At 35.0% G+C, this 17,515-nt stretch overlaps 1 protein-coding gene across 1 annotated transcript in view; it reads right to left on the reverse strand.

Annotated features, from left to right (window-relative positions):
- The window catches only part of Cop1 (COP1 E3 ubiquitin ligase), a 124,101-nt gene that overhangs the window by 57,576 nt on the left and 49,010 nt on the right, over positions 1-17,515 (reverse strand). The window contains 2 exon segments of the mRNA XM_050135144.1: positions 8,249-8,384; positions 12,464-12,578. Of these exon segments, the coding sequence (XP_049991101.1) occupies positions 8,249-8,384; positions 12,464-12,578 (251 nt within the window).

Here is a 17,515-nt window from a genome sequence, read left to right on the forward strand (position 1 = left end):
AAGGGGACTTTACATGTAGTCATGGATCTTTGCTGTTTTGATCAAGCTAGTTCTAAGAAACAACTCATTCTGCTTTATTCTTTAAACAAACTTTACTTCACATAAAGGCCTGCTCCCACTTTATGGAGCAACCAGATTTTTACAGTTTTGGAAACCACGTGCTTCATCTATTTTAGAGTGCATTCGCCACAACATTCATTCATAGTTTCTACCTTTTTTTCAAGTATTATAAACCTGAGAAAAATAGTTTTATGTGGTGATAATGTGACCACTATGTATCTAAATCAAGTCACTATAATTGTAAGTGTGTTTGGGGAAGTAATATGTATTCATTTTATTTCAGAAGTATTGGTGTTCTGATAAAACTTTATTTATAAGGACCTAGGTATGTAGTTCAGTTAGCATAGTGCCTACCTAGCATCTAGGAAGTTCTGGGTTCCATCCCAGCAATGTACAAAGATGGGTAGTACATGCCTGAAATCCTAGCACTCAAAATGGAGGTATGAGGGTCAGAAGTCAAAAGATCATCCTTGGCCACACAGCAAGAAGAGCCTACCTTATCTCAACAAAATAAAAAGCACCATGAACTTATTTATGGGAACTGAAATTGAAATTTCTTATAAACCTCACACCAAAAAAATAGCACTCACTTTATTTTCAACATTTTCAGTGTAAAACTTATTCTTGCTGGTAGACTACCTAAAATGAGGTAATGGAGCGGGACTGTCTAGCAGGTATTTGCTGACAATTACTCTGACTTAATGGATATACTCATTACATTAAGAAGTATAAATTGAGGCTACATTTTAAAGTCCCCATATATTTTTATCTGATTATTTTATCAGTTGGTTCATTTTGCCTTTAGTTCCATAAGTCCGAGAAAGCTTGTTTTAAAACAATTACTTTCTACAGCATTTCCTCTGACATTTCCTCTGGCTATCAGCAAACAGCTGGAACAAATACACGAGCTGACAGACTATAATGAAACACTGCGAAGAATGTCAAGTGCTTAGTGTGGTAAAATGTCCCTTTCCTTAGGGCAATTAAAACTCAAGTTGTATCCTGAAACCGTTAAAGATCAATGCACTGATAATCAACTCTTAATTCGGCAAAGCGTATATGATGTCATAAGCTATATTCATTTATACCAGTGGTTCTTAAGAACCCTTTGAGAGTTGAATGATCTTTTCATAGGGGTTGCTTAAGATCAATAGAAATACAGATATTTACAATTAGATTCATAACAGGAGCAAACTTACAGTTATGAAGTAGCAACAAAAATAATTTTATGAGGAAGTGCATTAAAGGGTTGCATCATTAAGATGGTTGAAAACTACTGATTTAAATCAACTGAGTGGTAAACTCACTTATCCTAAACTGTCCTCTTCTATCACAGTAAAAAACTATCCTCTGTAGATTCTATACACCAGAAATCTTTGATAAAATGACAGTAACTTCTAAAACTAAAAGGTCAATAAAGTCTACAAAAGCAGAAAAAGCCAAAATATATTTTGTCTATGATCTTTTATCCTATCGGAAATGTGTACTTAGTAATATTAGGATTAAATAGAGAGCAATTATGAAAGCAATTATTTCAATTCTACACTTCTGACTGAAGTAGAAAATATTTCTCAGTAGTGTTCTCAAGTAGTATTTACAAATATTAAATAAAAATGTCACTACTACAATGCTTCACACAAAATAAAACTATAATTTAAACAATCTGTCATACAACTGATGACTAAATTTAAAGCAAATAATTATAGCCTAGAAATACTTCTTCATGAATATTAAAAATTGTGTTCCCATAATATTAGTTAATAAGGCAGATGTAACAAATAATAAGCTGGGTAGAGGAGACAACAATGTAGTGTTTGTGTATATACATGAGGCTCCAACACACAAACACACGCACACACACATATGGACATGCAGAAACATGCACACAAAGAAAGACAAGAAACTCATTTCCTATTTCCCATTAAGAGAAGCAGATAAAACACTAAAGAAAAACCTAAAAAAATAGACTTATCAGCTAAAATCCTGTTATACAATCAATGGGAGGGAATTTAAATGAAAATGGCTCTTATTGTAAAACATAAATAGAAATGCAAAGGGAATTTTTAAATAAAAAAACAATATAACTTTGAACATAAGACAGAGGGCGGGGATAAAACTCAGTGGCAGAATAACTGACTGCAATGTGTAATATCTTAGATTCTCTCCACACCACCAGAGTAAAAAGTGACTAAAACATTGAAGACCTCTATTACATGATTTCTTGCTTCACTTTCTGAACTATAATAACCAATACAAAGCATTTTGACAGTACCTTTTGATCACATAATTTTACAAATTTTATTTTGGTGGTGCTAAAGATACAACTCAAGGCCTCATCACACATTATGTTTTCTAGAAGATTAAGAAGTTCCCTCCTAAGGACCCAGACCTGGAGATCAATTGTCATTATAAACTGCCAGTGTTTACATTGACGAACTCTGCTGTGAAATGCAGTAAGTGGCCCATGATCCCCTAAGCAACCACTCTGAAAACAGATCTCTAGCAACAGGTTTTCTAAGTCCTGTGGCAGACTATCAATTGCTGTTCTGAGGGCTGTATTTCTCCTGAAAAGATAGAATACTATTACCAGTTAATTAGCGACTTAGTATTTGTGGGACAAAAATACTAGAATAATTTCATGATCTCATTTCAACTCAATTAAATAAGATTAACTGAATTTATTTCTAGTTAGGCTAGACAATTAAGAGAAAGTGCCTTACCCACATTCCCTAAAAAACTGACAGAAGTTCTTATCCCCATTTCAAATTACGCGCTACACTCTAAGCATTTATAATAACTTTCTCCCATAGAGACCATATGAATATATGTAAATACTTTTTGCTTTATTTCTGTTGTATATTTTTATCCAGAGGAAGCAAAATTAAATTTTACCTTCCTCTAAACTTGTTATGTACAAACATGCCAGTTTTCAACAAAAATTTCTATAACGTAGGAGCCCGCTCCTACAAAGTCAGCTAGATCCTGGATAGGGGATCCTCAAGGCCAAAGAAAAGTCAGATGAAAGAAACCGAAGACAGGATAGAATTGGGAGGTCTTGTCTGGTCATACCGAAGCAGCCAAACGGCCCAGAGTTTATTTAGAACTTGCTTATATACAAAAGCAGAGTAAAGCACAGCACAGACAGTCAGTCAATATCTAACCATAAGACCATTTTTGTCCTTGAGTGAGTAGCCTCCTGCTCAGAAGCAGCCTTTTTATCTTGAGGTTTGTTGCTAGCAGTATACTTTTTTATTAGATAGAGTGTCTTTTACAGGATAAATTAGAAGTCTCTCATAGCCCTCAAGGTTATTGGAAAAAGCAGAACAGGCAAGCTTGAACTCAAATGACTTTTTAAAGTGAGAAATGACTCCAGATAGAAACTGAGTCACACGTGGGCTCCCACGCTACAACACTAAAAACTTTTCTAAGAAATTACTTTTTGACTTAGTGGGAATTTTTTGTTTGTTTTGCTTTTGTCGTTGAGAGCCAGGCTGAACCAAACTCAAAGCAGACTAGGAAAGCTTTCCTTCAGAGGAAAACTTCAAAGCCACAGTAGGAAGCAGCCGATTTACCAATGACCAAAAGAGCTCTCCTGGAGACTGTTTATTTTTTCCCCTGCAGTCATTCATTCACTCAGCAAATATTAGTCACTAAGTAACTACCATGTGCCAGACCTAGGAATACAGCAAGAAATCAGATAGGTAAGAACTCTTTCTAATGAAGTTTTCAGCCTCAAATATAATTGTAATATACTGCTTTTGAACACTGGCCCTAGAAAACATTCCTGAAGGAAATCTTGTCCTATGCATTCCTGTTCATCTCATTTCTCCCTAACCCTAGAGAGTTCATAATTCTCTTTATAGCAGAAATATATTATCAAAAGAGAAAGAACACTGGTGCTCACTCCTTAAAATTCACCTCTTCTTCAGAAATCAAGTTAAAGATTTCCTGGAGATATATTAAATAAAATTTAAAACTGTTTATAGAATTCTTATTCTGTAAACAGCACATTAAAATTTACCCAAGCTCTGGATGAACACTGCTGTCGTAATAAACCGATGTGTAGCAAAAGAAATATTTGTAAACATCAACTATAAAACAAAGTTTAATTCTAGTAGTTTCAGTGAGCATTTGAACAGCATACACTATAAACACACTACACTGTGTTGATCCTGAACAAGTTACATTTTTCCTTACCTCACCTTCCTTCCTATAAAATAGAGAGACTTACTCTAAAGGGGTGAGTTAAAAGCACAGGTAAAATAGTTACAATTGTCTTAAAACAGGGCAGTGTTTAATTACTTGTAGTAATAATTAACACCAGTAAATGATGAATTACAAGTGACTAATTTTACATCAATCAATCACACAACTATAAACATTTATTTCTCATGAGTTTACAAGTGCTGAACACAACACATCTGAACTTGAACAAACATAAGTCAAAGGCTAAAACCAATTAAATGATGTAAAGTAGTTAACAACTTCGTGTATAACACTATTGCATTGGTTCTCAGCCTGTGGGTCACAACCCTTAGGGGGTCCAATTACCCTTTCACAAGGGTAGCCTAAGATCACCAGAAAACACAAATATTTATATCAAAATTGTAGCAATGAAGTTGGCCAGTAGCAGTGCACGCCTTTAATCCCAGGAGACAGAGACAGGTGGATCTCTGTGAGTTCGAGGCCAGCCCAGTCTATGGAGTAAGTTCCAGGACAGGCTACAAAGCTACAGAGAAACTCTGTACCAAAAGCCCCTGCTCAAAAAGAAAATATATGAAAATAATTTTATGGTTGGGGTCAGCACAACATGAAGAAATGTATTAAAGTGTCGCATGCAGCATTAAGAAGGTTGAGAACCACTGTACTATAGGAATGTGAAATTCAAACCAGAAATTCATGAAGCAACTTGTACGACTACTACATGCTGAGTTACTTTAAAAGACATGATTTCAAGTCAATCCTCTCTGGTGGCCATAGAAAAACTAATAAAAAACAAAATGTAAAATATGATATAACTGCTACATTTAAGGAAAAAGTAGGAAGCATCTTTCCATAATCTGTTGTTAATTCAGGACCATATAATAAACAAGAGAACGAACTTGTTTTAGCAACCAATTTCTGATCTTGTCAACTATGAAAACCCAGAAATAGTGTAAACAAATGCTGCCACCTTGTGGACTAATGGATCTGGGATTAACCTCAAGCAAAGAAAGGATTTCTGAAAAAGAGAACTTTAAGAGTGAGTGCCAAAATCTTTTGATCATAATTTATTTCTGCTATAAAGAGAATTATTGGCTCTTTGTGTTGGGGAGAAATGAGATGATCAGGAATGCAGAGGCAAGATTTCCTTCAGGAATCGTTCAAGGCTTAGTGCTTTTCCTCTCAGATAAGAATCAGTGCAATAAGGTAATCAACACAACACAGATCTTACATAACTTTGATAAGAAAAATAATTTCTTCCCAGTGGTGGCACACGCCTTTAATCCCAGCACTTGGGAGGCAGAGGCAGGCGGATCTCTGTGAGTTCGAGACCAGCCTGGTCTACAAGAGCTAGTTCCAGGACAGGCTCCAAAACCACAGAGAAACCCTGTCTCGAAAAAGCAAAAAAAAAAAAAAAAAAAGAAAAATAATTTCTTCTAGCCAACACTGTTTTAGTGGTTTTTAACCCTCTTTATGAAGTTCATTAGCTTCAATATTAATTAAAAGGAATAAAACCTTAGAATGAATTTATTACCACTGTTTCAATATCAGAAGAGGAAAATGTCTTCAAAATTATGAAAATTTCAAAGCTCCTTCATTTGACTTCACCATCCTATCTTACTTCCTATTATTCTTCATCTGTCCAGTTTGCATAACAAATTTCCAAATTTGGAAAAGTTTCATTAAGAAATGTTAATTCAGCATAATTGAGAGAAAATAATGAAAGATTTAAATTTGTAAAATTCTAATTTAAAATATGTAAATGTGACTGACCTCACTTTGAATGTCTAGAATTTCCAGTCTGAAATTCTATCTAATTTTAAGCTACTTCTGTTTCAGGATATAAAATGTTTTGACATGAATGTCTTGATATGGTAAAAAATTATTTAAGTACTTTTGTTAAATTCTGGAATATATTAAATTGAACAAAACTAGGTTTTAAAATGTTAAGGATATATTCCTGTTGAAATGGACTGACTATAGGTCTTAAATCCCTCAGACAGAGATGTTGCTTTTGCAATATGCTATTTAAAAGAAATTTTGATCTTGTTTTTAACTGAATAGGAAAATACGACACATGATCAATCAACAATAGTAAGGGACAGTAACTGGAATCACAACAGGGTCCAAATACTTTAGCCTGTGTATAGTCCTATTATATTACATCAATATTACAAAATCTTTTGAGAGAGAGAGAGAGAGAGAGAGAGAGAGAGAGAGAGAGAGAGAGAGAGAGAGAGAGACACTATCCCACTATATAGCAGATCTGCCTGCCTCTGCCTCCAGAATGCTGGGCTTTAAGACATGTGCCACCACACCAGCCCTCCTTTCATAGTTTTGAATTTTGCACTTGAACCACATATCTGAAGCATTTAACAACAACCTATGTCATATATTCTTTGCGTATGCCTGCAGGCCAGAAGAGGGCACCAGACCTCATTACAGATGGTTGTGAGCCACCATGTGGTTGCTGGGAATTGAACTCAGGACCTTTGGAAGAGCAGGCAATGCTCTTAACTGCTGAGCCATCTCTCCGCCCCAACCTATGTCATATATTCTTATCAGAAGTTAAAAATTTATGTAATAATATTAACCTGCTACTATAGGATAATTGTTTTATAAACTAACCAATTATATGTTAAAGACATGAGAGTAAGATTATGAGGCCTCCCGAATGTAATCAACTGTATGTACCCTCTTCACTAGTATACATTTAGTTTAGATAACAGGTAATCAATGAAATTTTGTTAGAAGAATTAAATCAAGTTGAAATTCCACTGCAGCTTTAAATTCTATTCACCCCAAAAAAAACTAAAATTTCCAAAAGGAATCAATGTAAGGATTTTTCATTTACAAGCAGCTAGAAAGCTCTAGAAAATTTCATGCAATCTTGTTATCTTTAATGGCTCAGAGGTAAAAATTAATCTACATAAATGTAAAACAAACAAATGAACAAAAACCGGCTCTAGCGTTCCCCATGAAAAGCATGCAAAGTTTTAGTAACGTTCAGGAGTTAAAATGGGACTGGAGTCAGGGAGTAGCTTAAGGATACAGTCAGCAACAATAATAACCCAACTGGTCAAATTGTTCATCTGTTTAAAAATGTCTTTTAAGCCTATTTATTCTAGTAAATTGGAATATTGACAATTTGTAGATACCAAGGGATTACTAAAAATGGGCTAAATGGTATAAAACCTAGTGGTTTTGCAATATCCATTATTTTAAGAAATGGAAAACTGCATATATTAGTGAAATTTGTGTCTGTTTCCAAGTAAACCCACATGTGTGCAGGTGAACAAATGTGCATGCGAAAGTCAGAGTACAATTTTGTTTGCCATTCCTCGGGTACTGTCCCCCTTTCTTTTAAGACAGGCTCTCTTCCAGGCCAAGGACTTGCCCGCACTGTAGCACTGGCGTAATAAGCATGCACTACTATAACTGGCCTTCATTTCACATGGGTTCTGGGTGTTAACTCACGATCTCTTGCTTTTGAGGCAAACAATTATTGGCTGAGTTATAACACCAACCCCCAAATACATTTTTTAAATATACTCTTGTCAGTTTGTGCTTAATACAGTTAGACATCTACAGTCTACGTCTCTTAAGTTCCCAAGTTATATGCTAATTGTACAAACTATATAATTACTTTGATCATATTCTTATCTTCAATGGAGTTTCACAGGAGTCAAACATTATATTCAGGAAAGAAATATACCAATTCTATCTAGACTTGCAAAATCAAAAGGAGGACATAAGGAGCACCTTACAGCATTACACCAGACAACAGATACACAATTATGAAGAGAAGCTGCAGCCTTCTCTCAGACTGGTACCACTGAGTATTCCAATTTGCTAAATCTTAGTAACGGGAAGGCATTTATCTCTTGAATTCCAAATTTCAGGGATGTTACAGCTGCTTCACAAATTTAGTAAGTCTGCTTATATTTGAATAAGAGAACACAGTAGAAGTGTACCAAATACTTACCTAGAAACTATACTGGAACCATTATAGAGATCACTAGCATATGATAACGTGGCCAATGGTCTTACTGAGTTGTATCGAGTAAACTTGGACAAACATTCCTGAAATTCATCTAACTGGCTTGTAGTTCTACTGTCATCTGTATCAAAAAAAAAAAAAAAAAAAAAAAAAAAAAAAAAAAAAAAGATAATAAGTAAAGAATAACACTATAAAAGAAGTAAAGAACAATGTCCTCGTATTAAAGATTATCTTTCAAATAACAAATATTTTTTAAAGATTCTAAAGAAGACCAGCATGCTCAAATTAATTGGTGATCTTTAAACTTTAATAAAAATGGTCTACGGAGTCACTATAACGCCTTTTTATGCCATGAAGAATATAAAGGCAATCTCCTCTACTTTGGTTCTAACTAACTTCAGGGAATTAAATACTTTTTAAAAGAGCTTCTAGTGAACAGAAATCAAATTGTTCCTTAAAATTCAATTCTGATTATCAATGTTAACAGTAAAGGAAGACTGATCTGGAGGAAGATCTACACATGACTTGGTATTTCTTAATTTAACAAATGTGTTTATAAGGTTGAACATTTATCTCACATTTATGGTCAAAGTAAAATTATATAATAAATATTAGGAAAAAGATTTGAAATTAACAAGTGTGCTGACATAACTGAAGTATTTTAAGTCCTATTCTCATTTAAGTACAAAATGGCAATGTATAAATTACTGATTCTCAAAGACAACTGTAAAGACACTCAATAAAACACCAAAGTCCCCTCCAGGTAATATACTCAAAACAGATATATGAGATTCAAATCAGAAAATTAACTTACAAGCATCTGGCAATTTATCTATTCACTAATACAGAGGTATGCTTGCAGGAAAACACAGATAATAAAGTACTCAGGTTTTTAAAGGATATTGAAAATCTGATTTGTAAACTTTCCCCCAAAGAACTGAAAACACAGAACAAAAAATTACAACACAATTACTTTAGCTTTCTAAAGACCAAAATTTGAAATGATCTATTTTAACGGTATCGTCTCATAACTTCCTTCTTTTTGTCATCCACATACAAGCATATAGCACATTCAACATAAACTTAGTGATTCCACTTATTACATACTATCTGAAGTATAACAGTAGGCATAATGAAATTAAGATGCAAAAAGTACCGAACAAAAACAATTCTTTAAAAAATTATCTTGACTTACACGACATAAAATCTAATACTTATAATAAAAACAAAGTCATTTGAAGAAATTAAACGCCACCATTGATGCTGTCATAAATACTAAAGATTTAAGCAGTAAGTAAAAACAACCTAGACTAAACGAGTCCAAGTTAGTGTGTTTTTATTCTAAAAACAATACAAGAATGACCTAGTTAGCATATGATATCATAACAGAAATAAAAGTCTTATTCCATAAAGTTACAGTGGCACAGTCCAGATTTTAAATAAAACATGGGTTACAGAGCAGGCAATCACTAAAATCAACTACTACAGAATGCTATAGATGATTTTTTTAATCCTATATTGTAAATTATTTAATATAAGTACATGCAAAACAACTTATTTATTCATTCAGAAAAGTTTTTAATATTACTCTTCTTTCACATTTTGCCTTTAATTCCTACTAAGTACATAATCACATAATCACAGGCATTCAAGAATGAATACTCTGTTGAAAAGCACATTTGTTTCTAGTGTTCATGTACTCCTAGCTATCAATCAAGCTGATTAATACAAACATATTGCATTTTATAATTAAAAAAAAACAGAGGCTACAGAGATGGCTCAGCATTAAAAGCACTTGGGGGATGAGCTGGGTTTGGTTCCTAGTACCAACATGGTGATTTACAACCACTCATAATTCCAGTTACAGAGGACCTGAAGTCCTCTTCTGACCTCCACAGGAAGTAGAGGAGGCACACATGTGGTAAACAGATATACACGCAGCCAAAAATTCATATATGTAAAGCAAAACAAGTCTACAAACAAGTTCTTGCTGTTTCAGTATCTTTTTCAAATAAACCAGTTCTTTTTCAAATATCTGGTTATAATGTTTGGATTTTGTCCGCTTGGCTTTTTATGATCAACATCTGTCAGCATATCACCTCTCCATCTTACTTATAGCTTAGAGAAGTAATTTTAATGTCTCTTTTCCTCTTGATGACATTGCATTTACATCCTGTTTAAATTACAATTAAGAGGTCAAGACATTAATATTCTAATAATTACCTGTCATTTTCACAACTGAAAAACAAGGTAGAGATGGAAAAATAATAAAGTGCAATCAACATTTTATGGACTCCACTGGTACAAGTGAAGGTTTCCTCCTAACTGTTGAAAGAACCTCATATTCAGTAGTACAGTTAAGGGTAGCCAATGTGCAAAGCTAGCATCAGTGAAGATTTCTAAAAGCCAGAGACAACATGCTTTAAGTGTGCTCCTCGCCTATTAATCTACATCTTCTAGAACCAATTACCTAGTTACCACGTTTACTATTCATAGTAAGCATATCTGTGTTGTCAGTGACTTAATTCTATCTCAAGCTCTCTGTCATCTCTACTTTAAAGAAATTATCTCAGTATCTATCCTATGACCTATCATCTTCAGCATCAAAATAACAAGTCATGTTTAAAAGAGTCAACAATTCCCTGCCTGTTAAAATACAGGTAAGAGATTATTAATTTAACCACTCCTTATTGCAGTCTATATATTCATAAACAATTATAGAATTAAAGGACTTAAACCCTTGGCAGGCAATATTTTCACCCATAAAAAAGTTCACAATTTCAAACAGGTTTAAGAACAAACTTTAGCATTTCCCTAAATATGAATGCATGTATGTGTATACGCTGGCCACCAACTATACAGTCAAGGATAACCTTGCACTTCAAATCCGATTAGCTCTAACTCTTAAAGGAGGATTGCAGGCCAAGCACACCATGCTTATTTTTACTTTTAAATATAGTACTGGCAATCAAATTCAGGATTCTGCATGTTATGCAAGCATTCTACCAACTGAGCCACATACTTAGCCTGCATGAATCAGTATTTTTTCTCCATCACCAATTATGAGGTAAATTTATCAGCAAGATCTAAACCGTCTTAATACTATCTTATAAAGTGTTGATTCATTCAGGAGAAAAATCATAACTCAGTTTTCAATAACCAGTAAACTACCAGACAATTTTCCCCTGGATGTTTTTCATTTACAACAGGCATACTACTAATGGAATCAGTTAGTTGGACACCTAACATGTACTAAGCACTGTGTTCTAAACACTTCACCTATAACTATTTTTATTTGTGTGTTTGTGTGTGTGTGTGTGCATGTGCGTGCAAGTGCGCGCACGTGTGCTGTTGATCAACAGAGGCTAGAAGGAGTCGGATCCTGTGGTGCTGAAGTTACAGGCAACAGAATTGGGAACTGAATTTGGGTCTTTCAGAAGAACAGCAAGTACTCGACACCATCTGTCCATGCCCTCATGTATAATGTTTTAAAACACTTGTGGGCTTATTACTAATACCCACCACTCGTAGTTGAATAAAGATGTTGAGAAAGGTTGAAGAACAATCTTATTCCTCTAAAATTAAAATATCTTATGTTATCATGTCCATGTAGTCCTATGCTATTTTGTATGTTTCTAATTATTTTTTAGTTAATTTATTTGCCTAAACACAATCTCAGTCCCCACTCAGAACATTCTTTTATGTCTTTCATTGTCACTTATTCCAGATTTTTCACACGCAGTTGTACCAATGAATACTGCACATTTGTAGCACATGGTATACATGAAATTATTAACTGCTGCTTTTGCCTACAGATTTATAATATCCCACCTTATGATAAATAAGAACCAATTCTTCCATCTTTTAATCCTCAGTACAAAGAAAAGTGTTTAAAACTTATTAATGTTGAATAGGAGTTAATTAAATAGAACTTGTTTTTGCTAGGTACATATCCATAGTTATTTTTTCAAATTTTATAGTTTGCTCTAGAAAAAATAAACATTCCTGAATGAGAAACAGAGATTACCAATAGAAAATAGCATTCTTCATGATCTCTAAGACCTTCCACACTATGGATAAGACTGCCAAAAAAATAGAATTTGCTTTGACATTAGAACTTTTCATATATCTAGCATATGAACCTGTACATACATCTGAAGAATGATTTTCAGACATGTTTGAGAAATCCTGAACATGTACCTGAGATACGAGACATCCTTGTAGAAAAATAACACTGCTCTAAGTCTTCAAAATGAGCAGTGAGTCGCTTTCGTCTTGATGCTAATGTGCTGTTATACCAAGGCTGTTTCTTTGTCTAAGGTGATAAGAAAAGACACTTACAACTCCATGTAATCCACATTCTTACACAGAATAGCCAAATGCTTACTTATGGACTTTCAAATAAAGTGAACACAAATGGCGAAAACCTGTAATTCTCAGACCTATACTTCCAATTTATTTTTTCAAATAAATACATAAGATGGGGAGTAATCCTCTCAAAGAATGATTAAGAAATAAAAATGAAACATTCTTTTTAAAACAGTGATGTGAAGGTAGTAGAGATCAGCTGGAAGAGTGCTCGTCTGTCATGCACAATGCCCTGGTTTCCACTCCCTGTACCACAGAAAACTGACAGTGGTGGCCAAGGCCTGTAAACTTGGTACTTAGAAGAAAAAGGCAGGAGGATGAGTGGTTCTGAGTTAACCTTGGCTATACAGCAAGTTTAAGGATTAGCCTGGGCTACAGAAGACTGTCTCCAAAGTGTTTAAAAAAAAAAAAAAACCAACAACAACAACAACAACAACAACAACAGAGAGCAATAAGGAAAAAAAAAAGGAAGAAATGGGAGATTCATCAGCTAAATGAGATACAATATGAAAAAGATTAAATATAATTTTCTACCCCTCAACATACTTCAAAAACATTAATTCAAATCCCTATAGTGATTGTTTTTGTTGTTGTTTTTTGTTTTTCGTGACAGGGTTTCTCTGTAGCTTTGGAGACTGTCCTGGAACTAGCTCTTATAGACCAGGCTAGCCTCGAATTTACAGAGATCTGCCTGCCTCTGCCTCCCAGGATTAAAGGCATGTACCACCACTGCCTGATCCTACAGTGATTTTGTAGGCACCAAATCTGCAACATCCAGAAATAATTATTGCTTCTATGAACTACTCTTCTAGAGAGGATTTACCTCTTTAGCCCTTAGTAAGATCATAAAATGTAGCCTTTATTATGCCTGGACCCTTGTATACAAACTATTTTATTATTCTGTGATGAAGCAGGAAATATGTATGAAGCACTTTACAAGTAAGTGTACTTAAATTTACTCTTAGTTAACTGCTGTTACCATGGAATACAAGAATAACAATTCATAAGGAAGCACTGAATAAAAGAAAAAATGGTAAATATAAATTCCCCCCCCACCAGGGACAGAGAAAAATAGTTGAATTGGTAAGATGTTTGCCGTGCAAACATGATGATTTGTTTGATCCCCAGAACCCACTTTAAAAAACTGTGTATAGTGGAACACACTTGGTATCCCACCATTGGGAAGGAAGAAATAGGTGGATTGGACTTCACTGGCCAGCCAGACTAACCTATTCAGTGATCTCCAGGCCAACGAGAGATCCTGCCTCAAAAGAGAAAACAAAAAACTTTGGGGGTTGGTACTTCACTCTTTGCCACCATGCCCTCCATTGCAGAACAGACTGTGACACCAAAATGTGAGGAGGATTGGGGTAGAGAGAAGAAACCCTCTCTAAGTTGTTTTCATTACTTATTTTGAGAAAACAAGAAAACTGTGATTTGCCAACCTTCTCCCTCATTAGAGGCAGAAAAAAAACCCTCAGACTGGTTTTTTAAAACCAAGTGGACAGTCCTAACTATCATCATAACCCTACAAGTAACATTATGCAGATTGAGCGGGCATATTTATATACTTAGGAATATAAATGATAAAAAGAAAGGCATGAATTTGAGAGCAAGGGAGGTTAATGGGAGAGGCTGGAAGGAGGAAAGAAAAGGAAGAAAAGTATACAATTATATTTTAATTTAAAGAATTGTAAAAAATAGAAGAAAACATCTTCAACATGATCAGGGGCATCTACAGAAATAAAATCCTAATATAACAGGTTAAGGTTAGGAGGGAAAGGGAAAGAACAAAGAAAAGAGCACCGAGTAAGAAGGAAAAGGTACAGGAGGAAATAAATGCAGGGAGAATAGAGACATTAAAGTTGTAAATCAAAACTCACTTTTGTCAAACCCCCAGAAGGAGAGCCAGGAATGCCACTCAGAGGTTTTCCTGCATCACTGACTGCATCACAAAAAACTGCTAGAATCACAATTTGAATAAAAGCCCCCTAAATTACACAACAAAAATTATTTATGGGAGAGTGAAGAATTAGCCCTAGCAGCTGCCTGTTCAGGCTTAGGTCAATCCCATTCTTGTCAGTTGACCTTGAGTCAATGACAATACCCCCACCCCACCCCCACCCACTCTTCAGAGAGGGTAAGGCACATAGCTTTGGGGAAGGTCCTGAAGAATAACTTATCTCTGTTGACAAAACCAATAGGAACATGTCTATACAAATTTAAGTGAAAGTTTCATAGGATACCCATGCAACTATCAGAAAAATAAATCATATTAAGATGGCAAGATATAAAAGATAATTAGCATAAGTTATGTAAGACCTCTATATTGTAAGTACAAATATATTAGTTTCTGTTTTACAATTACATAATAATCTCAAATTAAGTGTCATTTTAAAAATGTATTTTTAACAGTAAATTTTCAATATTTAAACTTCTTAGCAATAAACATCTAAAAACATGAACACTATAATAAAATCATCCATCAGCCCTCTCTTGGATAGTTTCTAATGTAAAGGCGGGGTCTGGATTAAGAGTGTGTGTGTGTGTGTGTGTGTGTGTATCAAATTTTGGGTCTTAAGCAGAGAATCTAACACTAAAAAATATCCCTGCCTGTCCTCACCCCCTTCAAATGTTCTTTACTAAGCTAAATAAGGTAGTACTAAAACTCATAGGATAAAATGAATTGGAAAACTTTACAAAAGACTGAAGAACACAGACTACTATGGCGAAGAACCAGGAGGGAGCTTACCTTTAAAAGATACCCTAACAAATAAATTACACTCTTCAAAAGGCTGGCAGGAAATGGAAAGATACATGACAAATAAACTTAACAGTGATTTTAAGCTGGTCCTGGACCATTAGGTAGTCGTCCCCCCCTTTTTTTTTTCCACCAGGAATGGTGGTGGCTCATGCTTGTAATTCCATCATTTAGGAATGATGAAGCTAGGGAACTGTTCTGAATATGAGGTTAGAATAAGTTATGACAGTGAGTGTCTGGACAATCTGAGTAACAGTTCTAAGACAGACACACAGCAGTAATAAGAATATGGCTATTCAATTTAAGCTTTAAAATACAAGTCCCTATGATTTTTAATAATATAAATTCTTAATTTTGCTCATAATACAGAGCTATAAACAATTCTAAAGCAAAAAAAAAATACTCAGATAATTAATAGAATGGAATACCTATACTATAAAAAGGTCAACATTTCTGGCTTTTGTTAACCATGGTAGCATTTCAAAACTTTATTTCACCCATTAAATTGTTTTTATTTTCTATGTGTATAACACCTCTATAATTATAGGATAACATTCTTAAATTCTTACTTATTTTACTATGGCTGGTCATGTTTATGTTTCAGAATTTGCTATACTACAACCCTATTTTAAAAAGGTTAGTTACAATTTTATGACTTACGTGCCTGTAAGAATATATGCTGCATGTGTGTGCTGTCTATGGAGGCCAGAGAAGTGCACTAGAATACCTACAACTGCAGGTGACAAGGTGACAAGCAGCTGTGAGCCACCTGACATGTGAAATCATGGCCTCTGGAAGAGCAACAAGTGTTCCTAATTGTTGAGCCATCTCCAGTATTATCAATCTTTTTGTAGCACTTCAAATCATTTCCTTAAGGAGTCCCATGAGGATAATTATCAAATCAAATATTTCTAGCAATTACCATATATATATATAACCAACTCATGCAGTAGGAGCTGCGGGCCGCTTCCTGCCTCCTAGCTCCAGGCCACGGGCTAGCTTTACCCAAAATAATTACATGGAAACTGTATTCTTTAAACACTGCTTGACCCATTAGCTCGAGCCTCTTACTGGCTAATTCTCACCTCTTGCTTTAACCCATATTTATTAATCTGTGTAGCACCACGAGGTGGTGGCTTATCAGGAAGGATCTTAACCTGTGTCCATCTTGGAGAGGAGAGCTATAGCGTCTGCCTCACTTCCCTTCTTCCCAGCATTCTGTTCTGTCTACTCCACCCACCTATGTTCTGACCTATCAGGCCAAGCAGTTTATTAATTAACCAATGAAAGCAACAGATAGACAGATGACCCTCCTCCATCAAACTCAACTTCTCCATTTTCTTTTGTCTACCCTTTCTCCTACAGACACAAACACAAATGCGCATGCATGACCAAGAGCACAAATGTAGCCATGCAAAAATAAGGATATAGTCATATTATACCTAAGAATGCTTTGAAACATAATGGCTGGTTCCACAGTGCTAACAGCAGAAGAATTTCAACTATCATACTAATGCTAACATACAACTCCCATATCTAAGCACTGCTGATTAGTAACAACCTCTTGTGTTGTCAGCTGTACAGGTCTATGACATAGGTAACTGTGTTCAGTACGCAACATTAATAATGATAGTATAAAATAGAACTCCCAGGGAGGAAAAGCCATACTTATTTTGAAGACTGACTGATTGGAATTTCATGACAGTAGTGCTGGAGGAGCACCTTCCGCTCCTTCAGCCAATAGCTGCTGAGATACCAGCCCACTGGGGCATGGTCTATTTTTCTTTAAAAAAAGAGCAGCTTGCTCTGCTTGCTCTCTTGCTTTTGGCTCTTGCGCCTGACTAGACTCCTTTCCTGGCTGTCAGTGTTCTGTAAGTTTATCCCCTCAAATAAATACCCCTATAATCCAAAAATGGTGTGGGATTGTTTTGTGCATTACAGTAGAAAGTTGAAACTCAGCAAATTTAGAGTCAAAATTATCTTGGACTATTTTCATTTAGTCATTTTAATAGCCATTTAGTGCTCACCTACAATATGATGCTTAGAACACTTTCCATCATCAGGCGTACCTTAGAGTGCATAAACTTAGCAGATGCCAGGCTTTCTCCAAGCCCAAAGCCCAA

The sequence above is a fragment of the Alexandromys fortis genome, unplaced genomic scaffold (assembly GCF_014885135.2).
Source record: "Alexandromys fortis isolate MF-2015 unplaced genomic scaffold, M_Fortis_MF-2015_v1.1 scaffold_21, whole genome shotgun sequence".
Classification (NCBI taxonomy): Eukaryota; Metazoa; Chordata; class Mammalia; order Rodentia; family Cricetidae; genus Alexandromys; species Alexandromys fortis.